The sequence below is a fragment of the Nipponia nippon genome, unplaced genomic scaffold, assembly GCF_047370975.1.
Source record: "Nipponia nippon isolate SJK-2023a ecotype South Korea unplaced genomic scaffold, ASM4737097v1 scaffold_3, whole genome shotgun sequence".
In the NCBI taxonomy this organism is placed as follows: domain Eukaryota; kingdom Metazoa; phylum Chordata; class Aves; order Pelecaniformes; family Threskiornithidae; genus Nipponia; species Nipponia nippon.
The window spans coordinates 17,119,712-17,134,928 of NW_028262347.1; the positions used below are offsets into that span (position 1 = coordinate 17,119,712).

At 37.0% G+C, this 15,217-nt stretch overlaps 1 protein-coding gene across 8 annotated transcripts in view; it reads left to right on the top strand.

Annotated features, from left to right (window-relative positions):
• KIF21A (kinesin family member 21A) overlaps positions 1-15,217 on the top strand; it is a 91,902-nt gene that overhangs the window by 49,818 nt on the left and 26,867 nt on the right. For 3 of the 8 annotated variants that reach the window (XM_087765079.1, XM_087765075.1, XM_087765076.1), the window contains exons 12-24: positions 2,531-2,569; positions 5,020-5,104; positions 5,288-5,405; positions 6,640-6,828; positions 7,690-7,889; positions 8,286-8,393; positions 8,910-8,978; positions 9,089-9,300; positions 9,983-10,136; positions 10,519-10,719; positions 12,082-12,183; positions 13,928-14,093; positions 14,612-14,632. In XM_087765079.1, coding sequence (XP_087621205.1) covers positions 2,531-2,569; positions 5,020-5,104; positions 5,288-5,405; positions 6,640-6,828; positions 7,690-7,889; positions 8,286-8,393; positions 8,910-8,978; positions 9,089-9,300; positions 9,983-10,136; positions 10,519-10,719; positions 12,082-12,183; positions 13,928-14,093; positions 14,612-14,632 — 1,664 coding nt within the window. The remainder of the gene's footprint in view (positions 1-2,530; positions 2,570-5,019; positions 5,105-5,287; positions 5,406-6,639; positions 6,829-7,689; positions 7,890-8,285; positions 8,394-8,909; positions 8,979-9,088; positions 9,301-9,982; positions 10,137-10,518; positions 10,720-12,081; positions 12,184-13,927; positions 14,094-14,611; positions 14,633-15,217) is intronic. The other 5 variants (XM_087765073.1, XM_087765078.1, XM_087765074.1 and 2 more) reach the window with 3 other exon arrangements.

The following is a 15,217-nucleotide window of genomic DNA, read 5'->3' on the forward strand; positions in this document are numbered from 1 at the left end:
CGAAACTGTTATACTTCTACGGGGATTTTGATAGATTTTCTGTCTCGTGTTTCTAGGAACCTGAGGGGAGCATGGAACTATTAAATGAAACCAGCAGAATGTTCTGGCCTCTCTTCAGCCAAACACTTCAATATGTTCTTTAACTGTAAATGCAACAAAGAGATTTGATTTTGATTTTGTATGTTTCAAGACATTATAAATTCAAGCATGCATTTAAATACATGCTTAGAGAGAGCCCCAGTTGTTATGTTGCGGCCTGAGTATTAGGTAGCAGACAGGATTGTGACCAGAAAACGGATAAAGGTTACTAGATATATTGAGTAATATCTCTTATTGTAGGAGATGATCACTTTAAAAACAAACAAACAAAACATTTGGAAGTTTTATGGTACATACAGTAGTAAGCAAAACTTTAAAAAGTTGTTGTTCTTCTCTCTCCCCCCCCCCCCCCCCCCCCCCCTGAAAGAAGCTTCTGTGTCCAGTCACATTTGCTCACACCAGGACAATAATCTTGTGAATGGGGATAGCCAAGTGGTCTGACCCAGTAGGGACTACTTACCATAAACTATTTTTGAGATTGGTTTTTTTATCCTAGCCTTATAGAATTAGAGAACCACAGAAAAAATTTCAGTTCGAAGAGACCTCTTGATGGTCCAGCCTCCATCTTAAAGCAGGTCTTGTGTTCTATAGAATGGGTTCATACTCTTCAAAGTGCTGGTAAGGTTTGAATCTATCTACTGGCCCATCTGCAGACTGCTTTGTAATAAATATTTATAAATTCCTGAGGTGCATATGTTAGGAGAAACATTCCTCAGAAGCTAAGAATCGTTAGAATTTGAGAGATTATGCATATAGCCTCTCATACTTGTTACCTGCAGAGTCCCTAATTAATGAAATGCAAAGTCTGTGTTCAGGGCATATCACTGCGAATTTTTATTCTATTGAAATTTCAGGAATTGGCAATGGGTATGCTAATGTATTGCAAAGGGACAATTTATCCTGCAGTTTGGTAGGGATTCTTTGCTCTACTTCTGTCTTTTACAGGCATTTAGCTGCTTCTACTGTACTATTTCTTGTTAGGGTTGCTGTTCTGTTAAAGTTGTCTAACTAGCGTTTTCCTATTAAAATGGGATCGGTAAATCTAGTTACTAGTTCTGCCCCATCTGCTACCTTTCTTGGTCTGTTCGTTTCCTGGTGATGGGTCAGTATGATGAAAGGTGCATAATTTGAAATACATGCAACTTATCTAAATTGTTGTGAGCTAGGCTGAAGATCTAGGAGCCAGTTTCTGAATGAGCAGCAGGTATGTACTGCTATATATCTGTAGCCTTTAATAAGCATCTGTCATAAAGTTTATCGGAAACAGTTTACATGGCAGTAATGTTTTGGCTACTGAAATACTGACATGCTTGAGTGTCCCATGGTGTGACCTACTCACCAGCAGTCCCAGAGCAAACCTCCCATGTACTTTTCAATCATTCGTCAGCCTTCCATACCGGGTAACCTTTTTTGACTGTTGTCTTTTGACTTCCCTAACCTTTATTAAACTAAATTATTGATAAAATTACATGGGGTTCAGCATGTTGGCTCCTAGCTGATACTGAAGGAAGATGGCAGGCAGTATAAGGTGAAAAGGCAGCAAAAGCTCTTGCTCAAAACTTGCGCATAATGGGAGCATGAGGAATGTCAATAGTTGTTGAAATTTAAGCCATCTCTACACTTGAGTCATGCAGACATTTCTTTACTGATACATCCACATTTGTTCAAGAGGAAAAAGTACAAATAAAAATACTAACGCTTTGTCCATCTCATTGCTTCTGATGCATATTTTTTTGTTAATTTATTAAAAAATAACAAGCAATCATTGGCATGTACTTTTTGAATCCCAGAAAAACAAACTGCAGTTTTCTGCTTTTTATTTAAAAACAAGCAACAAAACCCCAAACCAAAAAATAAATGCAGTTTGAAGATTTTTATATGAATTATATTCAGAATATATGATTTAAAATAAAAATTTCTCATTACTATTTTATATTACAATATATGAAAAACTAGTGCATTTTTTTTTTTTCTGATGTATTCCTGAGGATATATAACTTTGGTTCAATGGCAGTACTTCTTGCTTCTTTTTTGGTGTTTTACCTGCCAATTTTAAGGGGCAAAAGAGGAGAAAATTTTCTAGAACTAAGAAATTTTTTTGAATCCATATTAGAAATAGTTCTCAAAGTGAAATATATTGTCTATATCTAAAACTTCTTCCTTAGTGTAAGTTGAATTTACAATTGTTGACAGTGACAGATTAGTTAACCTACAAATGCTTCTTCTTTGTTTTCTATTTACTTTCCAACTGTGCAAAATGTATTGCCTTTTTACTACTTGTTGTCTCTTGATGGTATCTTTTAAAATTTCATTTTAAACTCCACAAGCTCATATATATCAATTTTTTACCTTCTTATCACTTTTGCTTTTCACTGTCTGGTTTGTCCTTCATTGGCTTGGCCTTCCAATACTGTACCTCGTGCTTTTGAAGGCTACAGAAACTTGAGGAAAGCAGTCAAGAAGAAAGAAGGTTGGAATATTTCCCAGGTTTTTAATTACCTGTCATTTCAATTAACTGGTTGTCATACATTAAAAGAAGTTGGGCAGATTCATAGGTACTTCAAGAGTAGTTTGTCTGGCTTTTCAAAATTCTTTCCTGTGTTTTGAGTTTCACCAAGTGTTTTAACTGGAAGGGACCTCTGTTGTGGAATTCAAGTTGACTCTGGGATTGCACGGTGTTGAGCAGGCATTTGTGGGGAGGCGGTGCCTTTGGGAATCGCTATAGAATTAAGTAGATTGCTTTCTTGCATGGCCTGTATGGAATGAAAGGCAGGAGGAAGGTGCAGTAGCTCATATGGTATGAAATGTATAGCAGGAAGTATACGACGATAATTTTGGCATGTGAGATCAAGAAGGTCTTGGTCCTTCACACCTCAGTTAAGTCTGCTTCTTTTATTTTTGAAAGCATGCGACTGAAGCCTTGACTATTCTTTCCATTCAGTTTCAGCCAAAACAGTAGATAAAGTAGTTAGTTATAGAGAGCAGTTAAGTTGAGGGCTCTAAAAAGAGAAATATACTGTCGTTAAAAATGAAAGTAACGGAGCTTTTATTTTTCAGCTGTTTACTTTGATCCATAAAAGCCCCACTGAATTCATGCAGATGATGTGAATCCACAGATCAGTAGCACACAAATCAAGCAGTACAGTTCTGCCTGGGAGAGCTGCTGGCTCTCCATTCTCCTGCCTCTCCCCTTTATTAGGCAGAACACCAATTCTCTGTAGTGGTGAGCTCCGTGCTGTGTGCAGGCAGAAGGGAAACTGGGGATTTGTCTCAATCTGCATGAAGATTGCAGCTAAGATCTGTTATCATTTAGGCTTATTAACCAACAGAAAACAGAACATGATGTGGGCTGAGTGAGATGAGAATCTGTGGAAATCAGATTGCGTGGCTCAGTGTTCCTTGTTTGGCATTTGTTTCCTGTACAAATTTGGTTAGGCTTTTTGCTTCCAGCCTCCCCAGCTGCTGTGTGGATTCAGACGGTCCAGGCAAAAGCTTTCTGCCTTGCACATGGTCAGCTGTAGCTGGATTTGGCTTCACTGGTGATGAGCAGGGCAGAAGGAACCAGTTAGCACTGAACAGGTTAAAAAATAGTATAGCAAAGTAGCATAACAAAAAAATCATGTGTGCACAGAAACACTGTGTTACTTAACTGGCACTCTTCAAAGAAGAGCTCTGTTTTAAAGGTGGCTTTTAGGTGTCACTTGCCAAAGTATAGTGTCTCGAATCTACTGAACGTTTCTTGTCACTGCACTGAGTATTGGATTTGTCTGAGAGTTAGACCTCGAGTTCGAGCCCCTCCTGGTGTCAGTGGAGGAAGATGTGCATTCCTAGTTACCCTGCCTGATGAGTTACAGCACATAACTTGCCAAACTTTTATGCAGCTGAAGTTAGGTGAGGTGGATTCCGTGTTACGCAATCCTAACCGCATTTTTTCATTATTACCCCTTATGGTGCCTAGCCCTGCTCTATCATGATTTCCCATCTATTGGGGATGGTTTGGGTTTCGCACATGTAGCACTAGAGGGACTGTCATTTAGTCCATGACAATTAGCAGAGTGCCACTGACTTTTGAGTTTTACATTTGCATATGATGTCTCAAATGTGCACTTAAAAAATGTTAGAACTCATCCTAATGGCTAATACACCAAACCTTTAAAACAAGACAAACCCCTGCTGTAATTTGCATAAGCCATCACTACAGTTCAGGTTGCCAAGCGTGGAGAGAATATAGAGATACTTGACTCTTAAGTAAGTTTTGAACCATAGTCTGAAAAACAAAAGCATAGAAATATACTAAAATGTAATCTTAATAGTTGGGAAAAGTTTATTTTTGAGACACAGTCCTATTGCAAAAATTCAGTATTTCTTGACTTTTTGTTGTCGTATCAATGCCTATTTTGAACATTCCCTTGATGTCAAGGTAGATAACTGATCAAAAGAGTAGTTATAGTATGATAAATTAGGATGTTGTTTAAGGCTTATACATAAACTTTCAGATCATTGTAAGCACAGTAGGCTCTGTTATAGCTTGAGAGTGTAGTAATAACTGTAATGTATGTTGTACCTACACACAATGTTCTTTGTTTTGTAAAAGCTATTCTGGGTACACTGCAACTTCCATGCAAAATGAGTACTGCTGTAGTATATGAAGATGTGTATTCTGATTGTCCCAGTTGGGCAATATGCCCTAAACCAATGTGCTCATCATTAATATTATTTTGCAAGCTAAGATTAATTCAGCATTATTTTATTATCTGTGGGAGTTTGGAAGTTGTGTTTTACCCATGCCCAACACCTGTACCTTTGTCTAACTACACTTTGGTTTTCATCTTTATTTGGAATTGCAACTTACTGGTTTGGGGGATGGGAAGCACATGCCATTTCAGTTTGTGAATATTTTGTCTGTGCCTCTTCTACTAGCGTTAAGGAGGATAACACAGATAACGAGCAGGAGAAGAGAGAGGAAAAAGGCGCTTCGGAGAGAGAGAATAATGAATTGGAAGCAGTAAGTATTTTGAAGCGTTTGTTTTATTTGTTCATTGTCTGTTTAAATATTTACAAGGTTATAGAAAGGAAATTAGGAATGGGTCAGGTGAATACTGTGGCTTCACAGTGATAGTCACAAGTGATCGGGGTATGGAAAAGTGTGGGTGTGCTTCAACATCTTTCTATTTTGTACATTTTGTAGGAAGAAATTCAGGAAGTAAGTGATCATGAGGATGAAGAAGAGGAAGATGATGAGGATGAAGATGACATGGAAGTTGTTGAAAGCTCAGATGAATCAGATTCTGACTCTGATGAAAAAGGTGATGTCAGTGCAATATTTTGTAGAATTTTACAATTACTATCTGTCATTCCTTGGATTTTGGTAGGCAAGATAGTGTGCTGTCAACCCACTGTCCATAATTCTCTGTGGATTGTATGTCCAGTGAATTCTTTTTTGGTTATGGTGCTAAAACATGTAATATACATCTGATCAAGTGTCCCTGTACTGGCTTTAAAATTGACCAGAGGCCATGAGGTGTTTGATAACACATTTCTTCCTTAGAATATCCAAAGTGTAAGGTTTTAAGTACTGGATTATTTTTATGTCTCAGGACTAATCACCAAGGTGATAGCTCCTATTCAGCTAATTAGGAAATAAGTAGAATTGAATTTTCAAAGGCTGGAAGTCTATCAGCCTTCCTCATTTTCAGAGGCTGTGGCTTTATGTAGAAGCATGGCTTATGTGTGGCATGGAAATTAGGACTGCTAGAGACAGCGACAGCATCACCAGCAATTCTCTCATGTGAGTTGGGCCAAACAGGCAAACCAAATCTGTTGGTTCCTTCTTGTTTGAGAGTCACACAAATCATTAGCAGGAGTTGCAGAATCTGAAGGAGAAAAAAAAAAAAAAAAAGAAAAATCCTCAACTGACATCTTTGTTCTGGAGCATATACTCTTAAGCCAAAAAAGGATCTAATTGACTAAAGAAATTAATTAAACTTTTATAAACTTAGTATGTGAATTAGTCCTTTTTCTTTACTTTTTCCTCTTACTTTTCTCATTCCCTTGACTATTCCACTTCCATGATTGAGGTGGCTCCTCTCTTCTCAGAATTTTGGCTGTATTTTTCTAAGAGATAGAGTAGGGAAGATCTCCCTTGGAGTCTGCCAGCAGTCAAATTATCCTTTTATAATCTGATGGGTTTATAAATGACAGTTATTCTCCAGCCCTGAGATGTGACTGAAGTCTCACAGCCTGTGCAACTTTAGTATGGGGAAGGAGAGATTGCTGATGTTGAGATTTAAATGTGAGGAATTATAACATATGGGCAACTGTGATCCAATGAGAGATATCTTTCCCAGTTCTAGGATGGGGAGATAATTGCAGATAATAGTTTCACTTGCTGCATTGTGTTTTGTGTAGACTTCTCCTATGCACAATTTACATGTCAGGAAATGACCCTAACATTGTAGGGGGGTATCTATAGTTATGTGATCCTCACTGTTACTTCAACAGAAATCTTAATTTTTAATTGCTCAAATCTTTTTATTTTAGAAAATTATCAAGCCGACTTGGCAAATATCACCTGCGAAATAGCCATTAAGCAGAAACTGATAGATGAGCTAGAGAACAGCCAGCGAAGGCTGCAAACACTGAAAAAACAATATGAAGAGAAACTAATGATGCTACAACATAAGATTCGAGACACTCAGCTTGAAAGAGATCAGGTTCTTCAAAACTTGGGTAAGAAGTACAAAATCATTTAAATCTAGATGTTGTGCAAGATATTCAAATCTAATTGTTTGCTACTTCCCTCACTTCCTTTTTCAAATGTGATAAGAAATTGCAGAAAACAGAAATAGGTTTGTCCCCATAATGCCAGTGAATCATACTTTACTCATTCTAGTTTCTATGAGAATGGACAGAGATTTTTTTAAAAAGATACTGCTACTAACAGGTATTTGATTTGGTTGAACCTTCCCCACTTTCTTTTGATTTGCATAAAAATAAGAACTAGGATCAGTAGCCTTGCAGAAATGTTTTACTGACCAAACTTTTTTGAATATGTAATCATACTGAGATGAAAAACTAACTCTGGCTCAGAAAGTCCTAAGCCACAAATAGTTGAACTTTAGGAGAGTACTGGGGGAAGTGTTTTGTTTGCTTCTTTCTTTTTAAAAATATACTATATATACTTTATAGTTACATACTTTATATGCTTTTGCTGTTCCCTTATTCTTCCTAAGACCTTCCCTCTTGATCAATGCCAGAAAAGGGATACTAGACTTGATGGCTCTTGGGACAGTTGTTATGATCTTGTGCACATATGTGTGAACAAGCATGTCTGTATCTGTGTCTTCAGGTACTCAGATATTTGTTGTCTGGTGCAAAGAAGTCAGAAGGAGAATGTTAATATTTGATCTCTTGTTCAAGAAGACATACCAGGTGGAAAGTTTGAAGCAGTGCAGGTGACAGGAGGTAGAGACAAATTTTTCAAAGATATTGCAGATAATGCTAGAAGCAGAGGAAGCAGTCATCTAGCTGTGGCTGGCAAAGTGAAAATATCCTGAACAAAAGCAGATTAAAGACTCCCTTTTGCTCTAGGTTCTGTAGAGACCTATTCAGAAGAAAAGGCAAAAAAAATCAAGTCAGAATATGAAAAGAAACTCCAAGCCATGAATAAAGAACTGCAGCGACTTCAAACAGCGCAAAAGGAACATGCACGATTGCTTAAAAATCAGTCTCAATATGAGAAGCAACTGAAGAAGTTGCAGCAGGAGGTGACAGAGATGAAGAAAACCAAGGTATATTTCAGTATATTGAAGTGTTGTACAATGAGTGTTTACTGAAAAATGGGTTGAAATCTCCTGTGCGTTTATCTACCAGATAACTCTGTTCATGCTGTCAGCTGCTCAGAAGTCTGAAAACAGAAAAGATATGATGACTTGGCTGTTCCTGGGGGAGAGGGGTGGCCTTTAGGTTTAATGAACAGAAATTACAGTACCAGACATGGAGAAGCTTGCACTGCTTATTAGCTGTTATTCAGCACTTAATGAAGAAGACATTAGATGGAGGAGGTAAATTGCTAAAAACATGTAATATACTGGAAGATGGCAATTTGAAGAAGAAACTCTATATGAGTGGGGGCAGGGAACAGCACCAGTGTAAACAGCTTTTTCTAAGTGATGGCCTCTTTACAGGTTCGCTTGATGAAACAAATGAAAGAAGAGCAGGAGAAAGCTAGAATGACTGAGTCTAGAAGAAACAGAGAGATTGCACAGCTTAAAAAGGAGCAACGCAAACGAGAGGTGATTTGACAGATAAAGAACTTAAATTTGGAATAAGCATCTGTCATTATGATGTGCATCTGCGTGCAGGCACACCATGTGTGTATGCATTCACTGAGACCGGCACGTACCTGTGTATTTTCACCAGTCAAAATGCACATAATTTGGTTTCGCTTCTATGATAACTTAGTTTCTAGCTTCAGGTGATACGTGCAACAGAAAACAGAAGACTTATTCAATATGTATTTCAGTATTAGTTAATCTTTGCAAAACTGTTGCTACCAGCTTACTTGCATGCAAGTATTCCTTTTGATAGAGAATTGATATAGTGAAACACTTATTTTCATTCTGCCCTAGAAAGAGCAAGAAACCATTGTGACTTGATCTCTTCATGCCACAACAGTTTTGCAAACTTGTATTAGTGTGTAAAGGTTGTCGTTTTGGTTTTTTGTTTGTTTGCTTGTTTGCTTTACACAATACAGTCCTTGTGGCAGATAATGGAAAAAATACCATGTGCTGCTTGTATTTTTTCCACAGCATCAGCTCAAGCTTCTGGAAGCTCAGAAAAGAAATCAAGAAGTTATCTTACGTCGGAAAACTGAAGAGGTATTGTGGTAAAACAGTAATGCATCTTTGAAAACAGAATGACGTTGTATTGCTATAACTTAGAATGCAGTTTTGGGGAGAAGTAATCGTGTCTTTGCACTCTGTTTCAGGTCACAGCCCTTCGTCGGCAAGTAAGGCCTCTGTCTGATAAAGTGGCAGGAAAAGTAAGTCGAAAGCTGAGTCTGCCTGAACATCCTATACAGGAACCAAGTTCTAGCTCATCAGTTGAGCATGATGGTTCAAGAACAGCAGCACAGCAGAAGATGAGAATTCCTGTCGCAAGGGTTCAAGCATTATCTGTAACTGCAACAAATGGAACAGGGTAAGGATTAAAACTGTTTAGGACTCTCTTAAGAGGGAAAACTGAAAATTGCACGGACTTTCTAGCAGATAATCTTGTGATGATACATATTAAAGTAGTTGTTATTTTTCAAACTGCTGTCATGTAATGCTCATAAATTGGTGTTTTACTGTTATCAAATGCAATTTGAGTTTTGTGGGTTGAAGACAGTGTGGAATAATGTAAAAAGGTATTCAAAGACAAATCACATTAAGAAACCCCAAAATTTCAAAATCCAGTTAATCTCTTTAAAGAGAAGTGCCCTTGGTGGTCCAGTGCCTGCAGTGTTCTTAAGTACAAAGAAAAACTTGTTGGAAAACACAATTAAATATATTAGGCTGATTGGTGATCTTCCATTGTGGTTTGAAGCAGATCTCCTTGTTAAGTAGGGAACAACTCTTAGGTGGCATTCAATTTCAATGGTGCATCATACAAGATGCCACAGTATTTGATACCTGTTTTTTAAATGCAATATATTAGAATGCAGTAGAGTTCAGGGCTGGGTGAAGGTAACTGTCTGGTGCAATGAAAAACTGCAAGAAATTCTGCAGGAAACTTTTTTAAGTTGTCCATGAAAAATATTCTGGCCTGATCATTTCCACATTCAAATGTGTAATTGGACTACTTTAGACTTAGCTGTGTGTTTCTCTTGAATTTATCACAGAAAGAAATATCAGCGGAAAGCAGTGACAAGCAGAGTTTACTCCTCAAAGGCAGCCAGGATGAAGTGGCAGTTACTTGAACGCAGAGTGACTGATATCATTATGCAGAGGATGACCATTTCCAATATGGAGGCAGATATGAACAGGTTACTTACGGTGGGTGATCCACTAAATGCTGTTGGCTGTATAGTCATATTAAAGAGAGAGCAGTGCATTTATGTTTGCGGTAAATGAATTGCTGTGATGGTGGCATAGGCAAAGTGATTGGAATCCATTGCAGTCAATGAAGACGCTCTAAACAACTCCAGTAAGCATTTGGACCATGGGATTGCTGCGCTTAGTAAGAAATAAAAAGCACATTAATGGAATGATATGCAAATGTATTAATATGTTCACCTGTATAACTTCTTCCTATAGAAATCATGATATGTTAGTTAAAGTATAACAAGGAAAGGAAAATAAAACAAAAAAGGCGCTTAAATGGCCTAAGTGTTTACTAATTCCTTTTTATGTAATATTATGTCTTTGGGGAAAATAGCAACGTGAAGAACTTACAAAAAGAAGAGAAAAGCTTTCAAAGAAAAGGGAGAAGCTCATCAAGGATGGCGGTGGCAGTGAGGCAGATAGAAATGTCCAAAACATAAATGAAGAGATGGAATCACTAACTGCAAATATAGACTACATTAATGACAGCATTTCTGACTGCCAAGCAAACATTATGCAAATGGAAGAAGCAAAGGTAGGTCAAATATTAATGCAAAAATGATACAATGGAGAAAAGAAAAGCACAACTGTGTTAGCCTTGGAAATGTTCTCATTTAGAAATTAATTTTATTTTGGCTGTATAATTGTTGAACCAGGAAGTGAAAATTTGTGAATACTTTGGGTTAAGTCTGAAATGAAGAGTGTTTATACAACTGAACTTTCAGATCTGAGTTTTAGTGTCAATAGCGTAATGCAGGTTAAGATTGCAAAGCATTTAAATGTCAAAGCTTATGCTTTCTGTTCTGCTGGCATTATATTAATATAATTCTTGGGACTGAAGGCTAACAGCTTGTATTATCTTCCTGCAGCTGTTGACATACTTCCACTCACTTGTATTGTTTTTGTACACTTTAAAATATATTTAAGTATTTTTGTATGTAAGAATTTATATAAATTCTTTATATTGCATTTTAGTATTTTCAATTATGGAACAGTGGCTTTCTATAACTAAAGAGCCTTTTCAGGCCAAATTGTCCATTTAGGGTTGACTTTTCACATAGTAATTTAGTAAAGGGAAATTGTCTATTACAATTGATGTAGAAATTTGAATATTACCGAAAGCAGTGAAATCCAAATGTGAAAACTCTTATAATGCATATCATACCTAACATGGTCTAGCAGGAAGAATCCACCACATACAGTCTCCTAGGTCTCTTGGCACATGGTAGCATGAAATCTGAACTGTAATGCTTACCAGTATTTTTATATGTCAGTGCTTGGGTTCTTCCTCTTCCACCTTGAGCTAATCTGTGCTTTAATACATGTTACATCGCCAGCAGCTTTTACTATTTTACTCGCATCAGGGTTTCTTAAATTTTGGACAGCATGGTGCAAGGTTACAGGACTTCACTGGTAAAGAAGTAGTGAACACAGAAGGCTTTAATTCTTAAGGGTCCCAGGGTGCTTAATACTGACTGAGAATAATCGAAGAAAAATGAGGAAAAGACTAGGGGGAGAAGTCTTCAAATGCATGAAGGCTGCAGAGGGTGAAGAAATGCACTCATTTCTGCATCCACTGTGAATAGCTTAGCTTGTACAAAGAAGGGGTCTGAGTTGGAGGTTGAGAAGAGCTTTCTAGTAGGAAAGGAACTGAAGCAGTGGAAGAGACTGGGAAGGCTGCAGAGTCTGTAGTGTGGGGTGTTTTGGGGATAGTTTGGAAAAAAAATCTGTCGGACATGGTTTAGAGGTACCAAGGGGATGAACTGGGTGATACTGCAGCATCTTCACTGTTTCTATTTTCTATGATTACTGTAATGAATTTAAAAAAAAAAAAAAAAAAAAAATTGAAAAAAATGCATTTTTCACCACCTGACTGTTTTTGTTGTTGCACACATAGGAAGAAGGAGAGACCCTGGATGTAACAGCAGTGATAAATGCTTGCACTTTGACAGAAGCTCGATATTTGCTTGATCACTTCCTCGCGATGGGTATCAATAAGGTAATGCAGTAAGTGAAATATGCGTGTGCCAGGACTATGCCATGTATCAGGAGCAGAGCTGTGCTGACATAAAGACTAACTGATGTGAATTCATATCTGTGAAAAGTCATGCTGGTTCTCAGTGTGAAGGCCCTTATGATCCATTGTCCCCTTCAATCTATTGCCTGTTTTTCAAGCCCCAGTAGAGCCTACTTCACTAATTACCTCATGTTGTTCTTATAAGAGCACTAGCTTTTCATAATCAAATAAATAATCTCCTATGTTTTTCAACAAGCTCCTAAAGAATGCTCAGGATCTTTTTTTAAAGACTGGCTCAGCCACTTCCTTAAAAATATGAGCCATTAAAATATATTGATGCATGGCATACTTTAGTCAGCCTTCTACTTTTGAGTAGAGCAATATGTGCTTTTTCTGAAAGCCTTGGGGAGTGATATTTTCAGAATGAGTATCTGGCAGTTTATATACCCTGTGCACACATGTATCATATGCTCTTGCTGCTGCTTTTCGTTCTGTTTGGAGACCATACTCAGTGTCATTGAATCAAATGAAAGATTTCAAGGCTATTGAAATGGGCTTTGGGTCAGTTCCACTGACCAATTCTCTGTTCTTTTTTGCATTCTTGATTCATCACTGTGCAGGTAATAAAAAAAGTTTGTTTGTTTAAAAAAAAAATAAAAGGAAAACAAAATTCCCACAATCATATTGGCTTCTGCAAATTTTTGTCTTTTGACTTTTTTCAGCCCTTGGGTGGGTTGAATGGATACCTGATTCCTTGCAGCAGAGTTAACATGAAAGAAGTGCCTCTGACTTACTCTGTTTAACAATTTCTCCTTATTATGTTAAAAAGCTCCACTATGTGAAGGCATTTCTCCTCTTTCCCATAAGTAATTATCATGTAGAAAAACTGAAGGTACATTTTTCTTCCAGAATTGGTCATGTCTGCTGTCTCTTCTGTTGTTTGTTTCCACATGCAAAATGCATCTATTGATATGTTGTTTTAGTTCATGATAAAATCAGAATTTAATGTGTAAGTCCATAGTACTTCACTTCTTTCTCAAATGTTAGCACTCAGTCCTCTGTTATCCTACAAGTCTTTGAGAAGGTGTGTTGTACGTTCATTTTTCCATACAATTTCTTCTATTTGGAAGCCATTCTCTGTAAATTTCCTTGGCTACACTTTTTACAACTAAAAAATTCCCACTAATCCATGGGTCTAAGGAAGTTCCCTTAGAATGGATTCTCTCTTAAGTTAGGCCAGGAGATCTTTCAGCAGAAGCCGAAAGTTCATTGAGTGATTCTGTAGGAAAGATTACTGTTCGGGGTTTGGGGGGGGGATTATTTTTTTTTTGCTGTTGTTTGTTACAGAGTATCATAGGTAATAATTAAAAAAGTACTTATTTGTGAAAAATGGAGGTGTTGATTTTTCAGATGCTTGTTACTCTTAAATGCAAAGAATCTATGAATTGTACCTGGGAGTCGTATCCAACTTAGCCACTAGATGCATATTTGCAAGGCAGAGTCTGGGGAACGCAAGTTAAATAAATGCTTAATGAGTCCCTTTAAAACAAAATAAAATTAAAAAAAAAGACATTTAGTTGACACCTCGTTTTAGGATGTGAGAGGAAGGTTACAATGTACACATTGTTTGTGTTTGTAGTTTTTAAAATGTTTTGGCAATTCTCATTTTGTAACTAAAGAGTTGTGATAAGGCATTGTCATCTTTTTCTTTCTTTCTCTCTCTTAGGGTCTCCAAGCAGCTCAGAAAGAAGCTCAGATTAAAGTTCTTGAGGGACGCCTTAAGCAGACAGAAATTACTAGTGCTACTCAAAACCAACTGCTGTTTCATATGCTAAAAGAAAAAGCTGAGTTAAATCCTGAACTTGATGCTTTGCTGGGTCATGCTTTGCAAGGTAATTTTGTCATCTTGTATTCTCAATAGTCAGCTGCATGTCATGTTTGCCTTTCATGCATGCTGTACTGGGCATTCTAGGCTATTTCTTTTCTGAATAGATGCTGTATTTTAACATCTTAAACTCTATTTCACAGTTGATGTGCATGTATGTCATTTTTAAGTATATCCCCTTGGCAATGAAACGTAGGAAATAAAGAAGTTTTTTTTTTTATTGAGACTTTTTAAATTCAATTAATCTGCTTGTTATTTTTACAAAAGACTGTGCACTCTACAATTTGATATGAGTTTAACTTCTGAATGTGAAATCCTAAATATGCAATCCTGTTCAATCATCATATGTTAGTGGTTTTGAAAATGGCATTGTATGTCTGTTACGGCATCTATTCTACTTCTCATGAGATGACGTTAAGAAAAATTTAGAATACATTTGGGTACTTTTGTTTTATTTCTTTTTATAAATGGATATGTTTTGATTGGAGTGTTGCTTTTGTTTCCTTGTTGCTGTTATTTACACAGACCTAGATAGCATACAGTTGGGTAAGTATGTTTAGCTTTCTGTGTACTGTACAGCTGCATGAGTTACTAATTCATTCATGTTCACTAACTGGTGTATCTTAGAATTTGTGAGTTTGTGAAGTTTGCATGAACTATTCTGTAAATGTACTCATTATCATGAGCTTACAGAGCATTTCTTCCTTTCTGAAGCCACTCATAGTCCTCATGTTAGTTAGATTTGTCAGATAAGAAGTGAACGCAGTAAGCACAGCTGTATTTCAAATTCATGACTTACTCCTTATGAACCTATAGTATGGTCAGACTACATAAAGCTATTTTGTGATATACTAGTGGTGTAGTTGTGACAAATTCTGCTCGTCTTTTTAGGTCTGAAAAAAAAAAGTAATTCTTAACATGCAGGTCATTCTTAACCTGTTGCAGATAGCTTATTTTGTAATGTAACTATTTTACAGAATGCAGATTATATCTCACTTTTGCAACGGGGCTTAGTTACTGACTTCACTGATTTTGAGGAATTAGCCTTTTGTTGTTGTTGCTTTTAAATGATTCCCAAATAAATTATACTTTTTTCCCCTCCCTTGATCCTAGCCACAAAATTGGCTATGT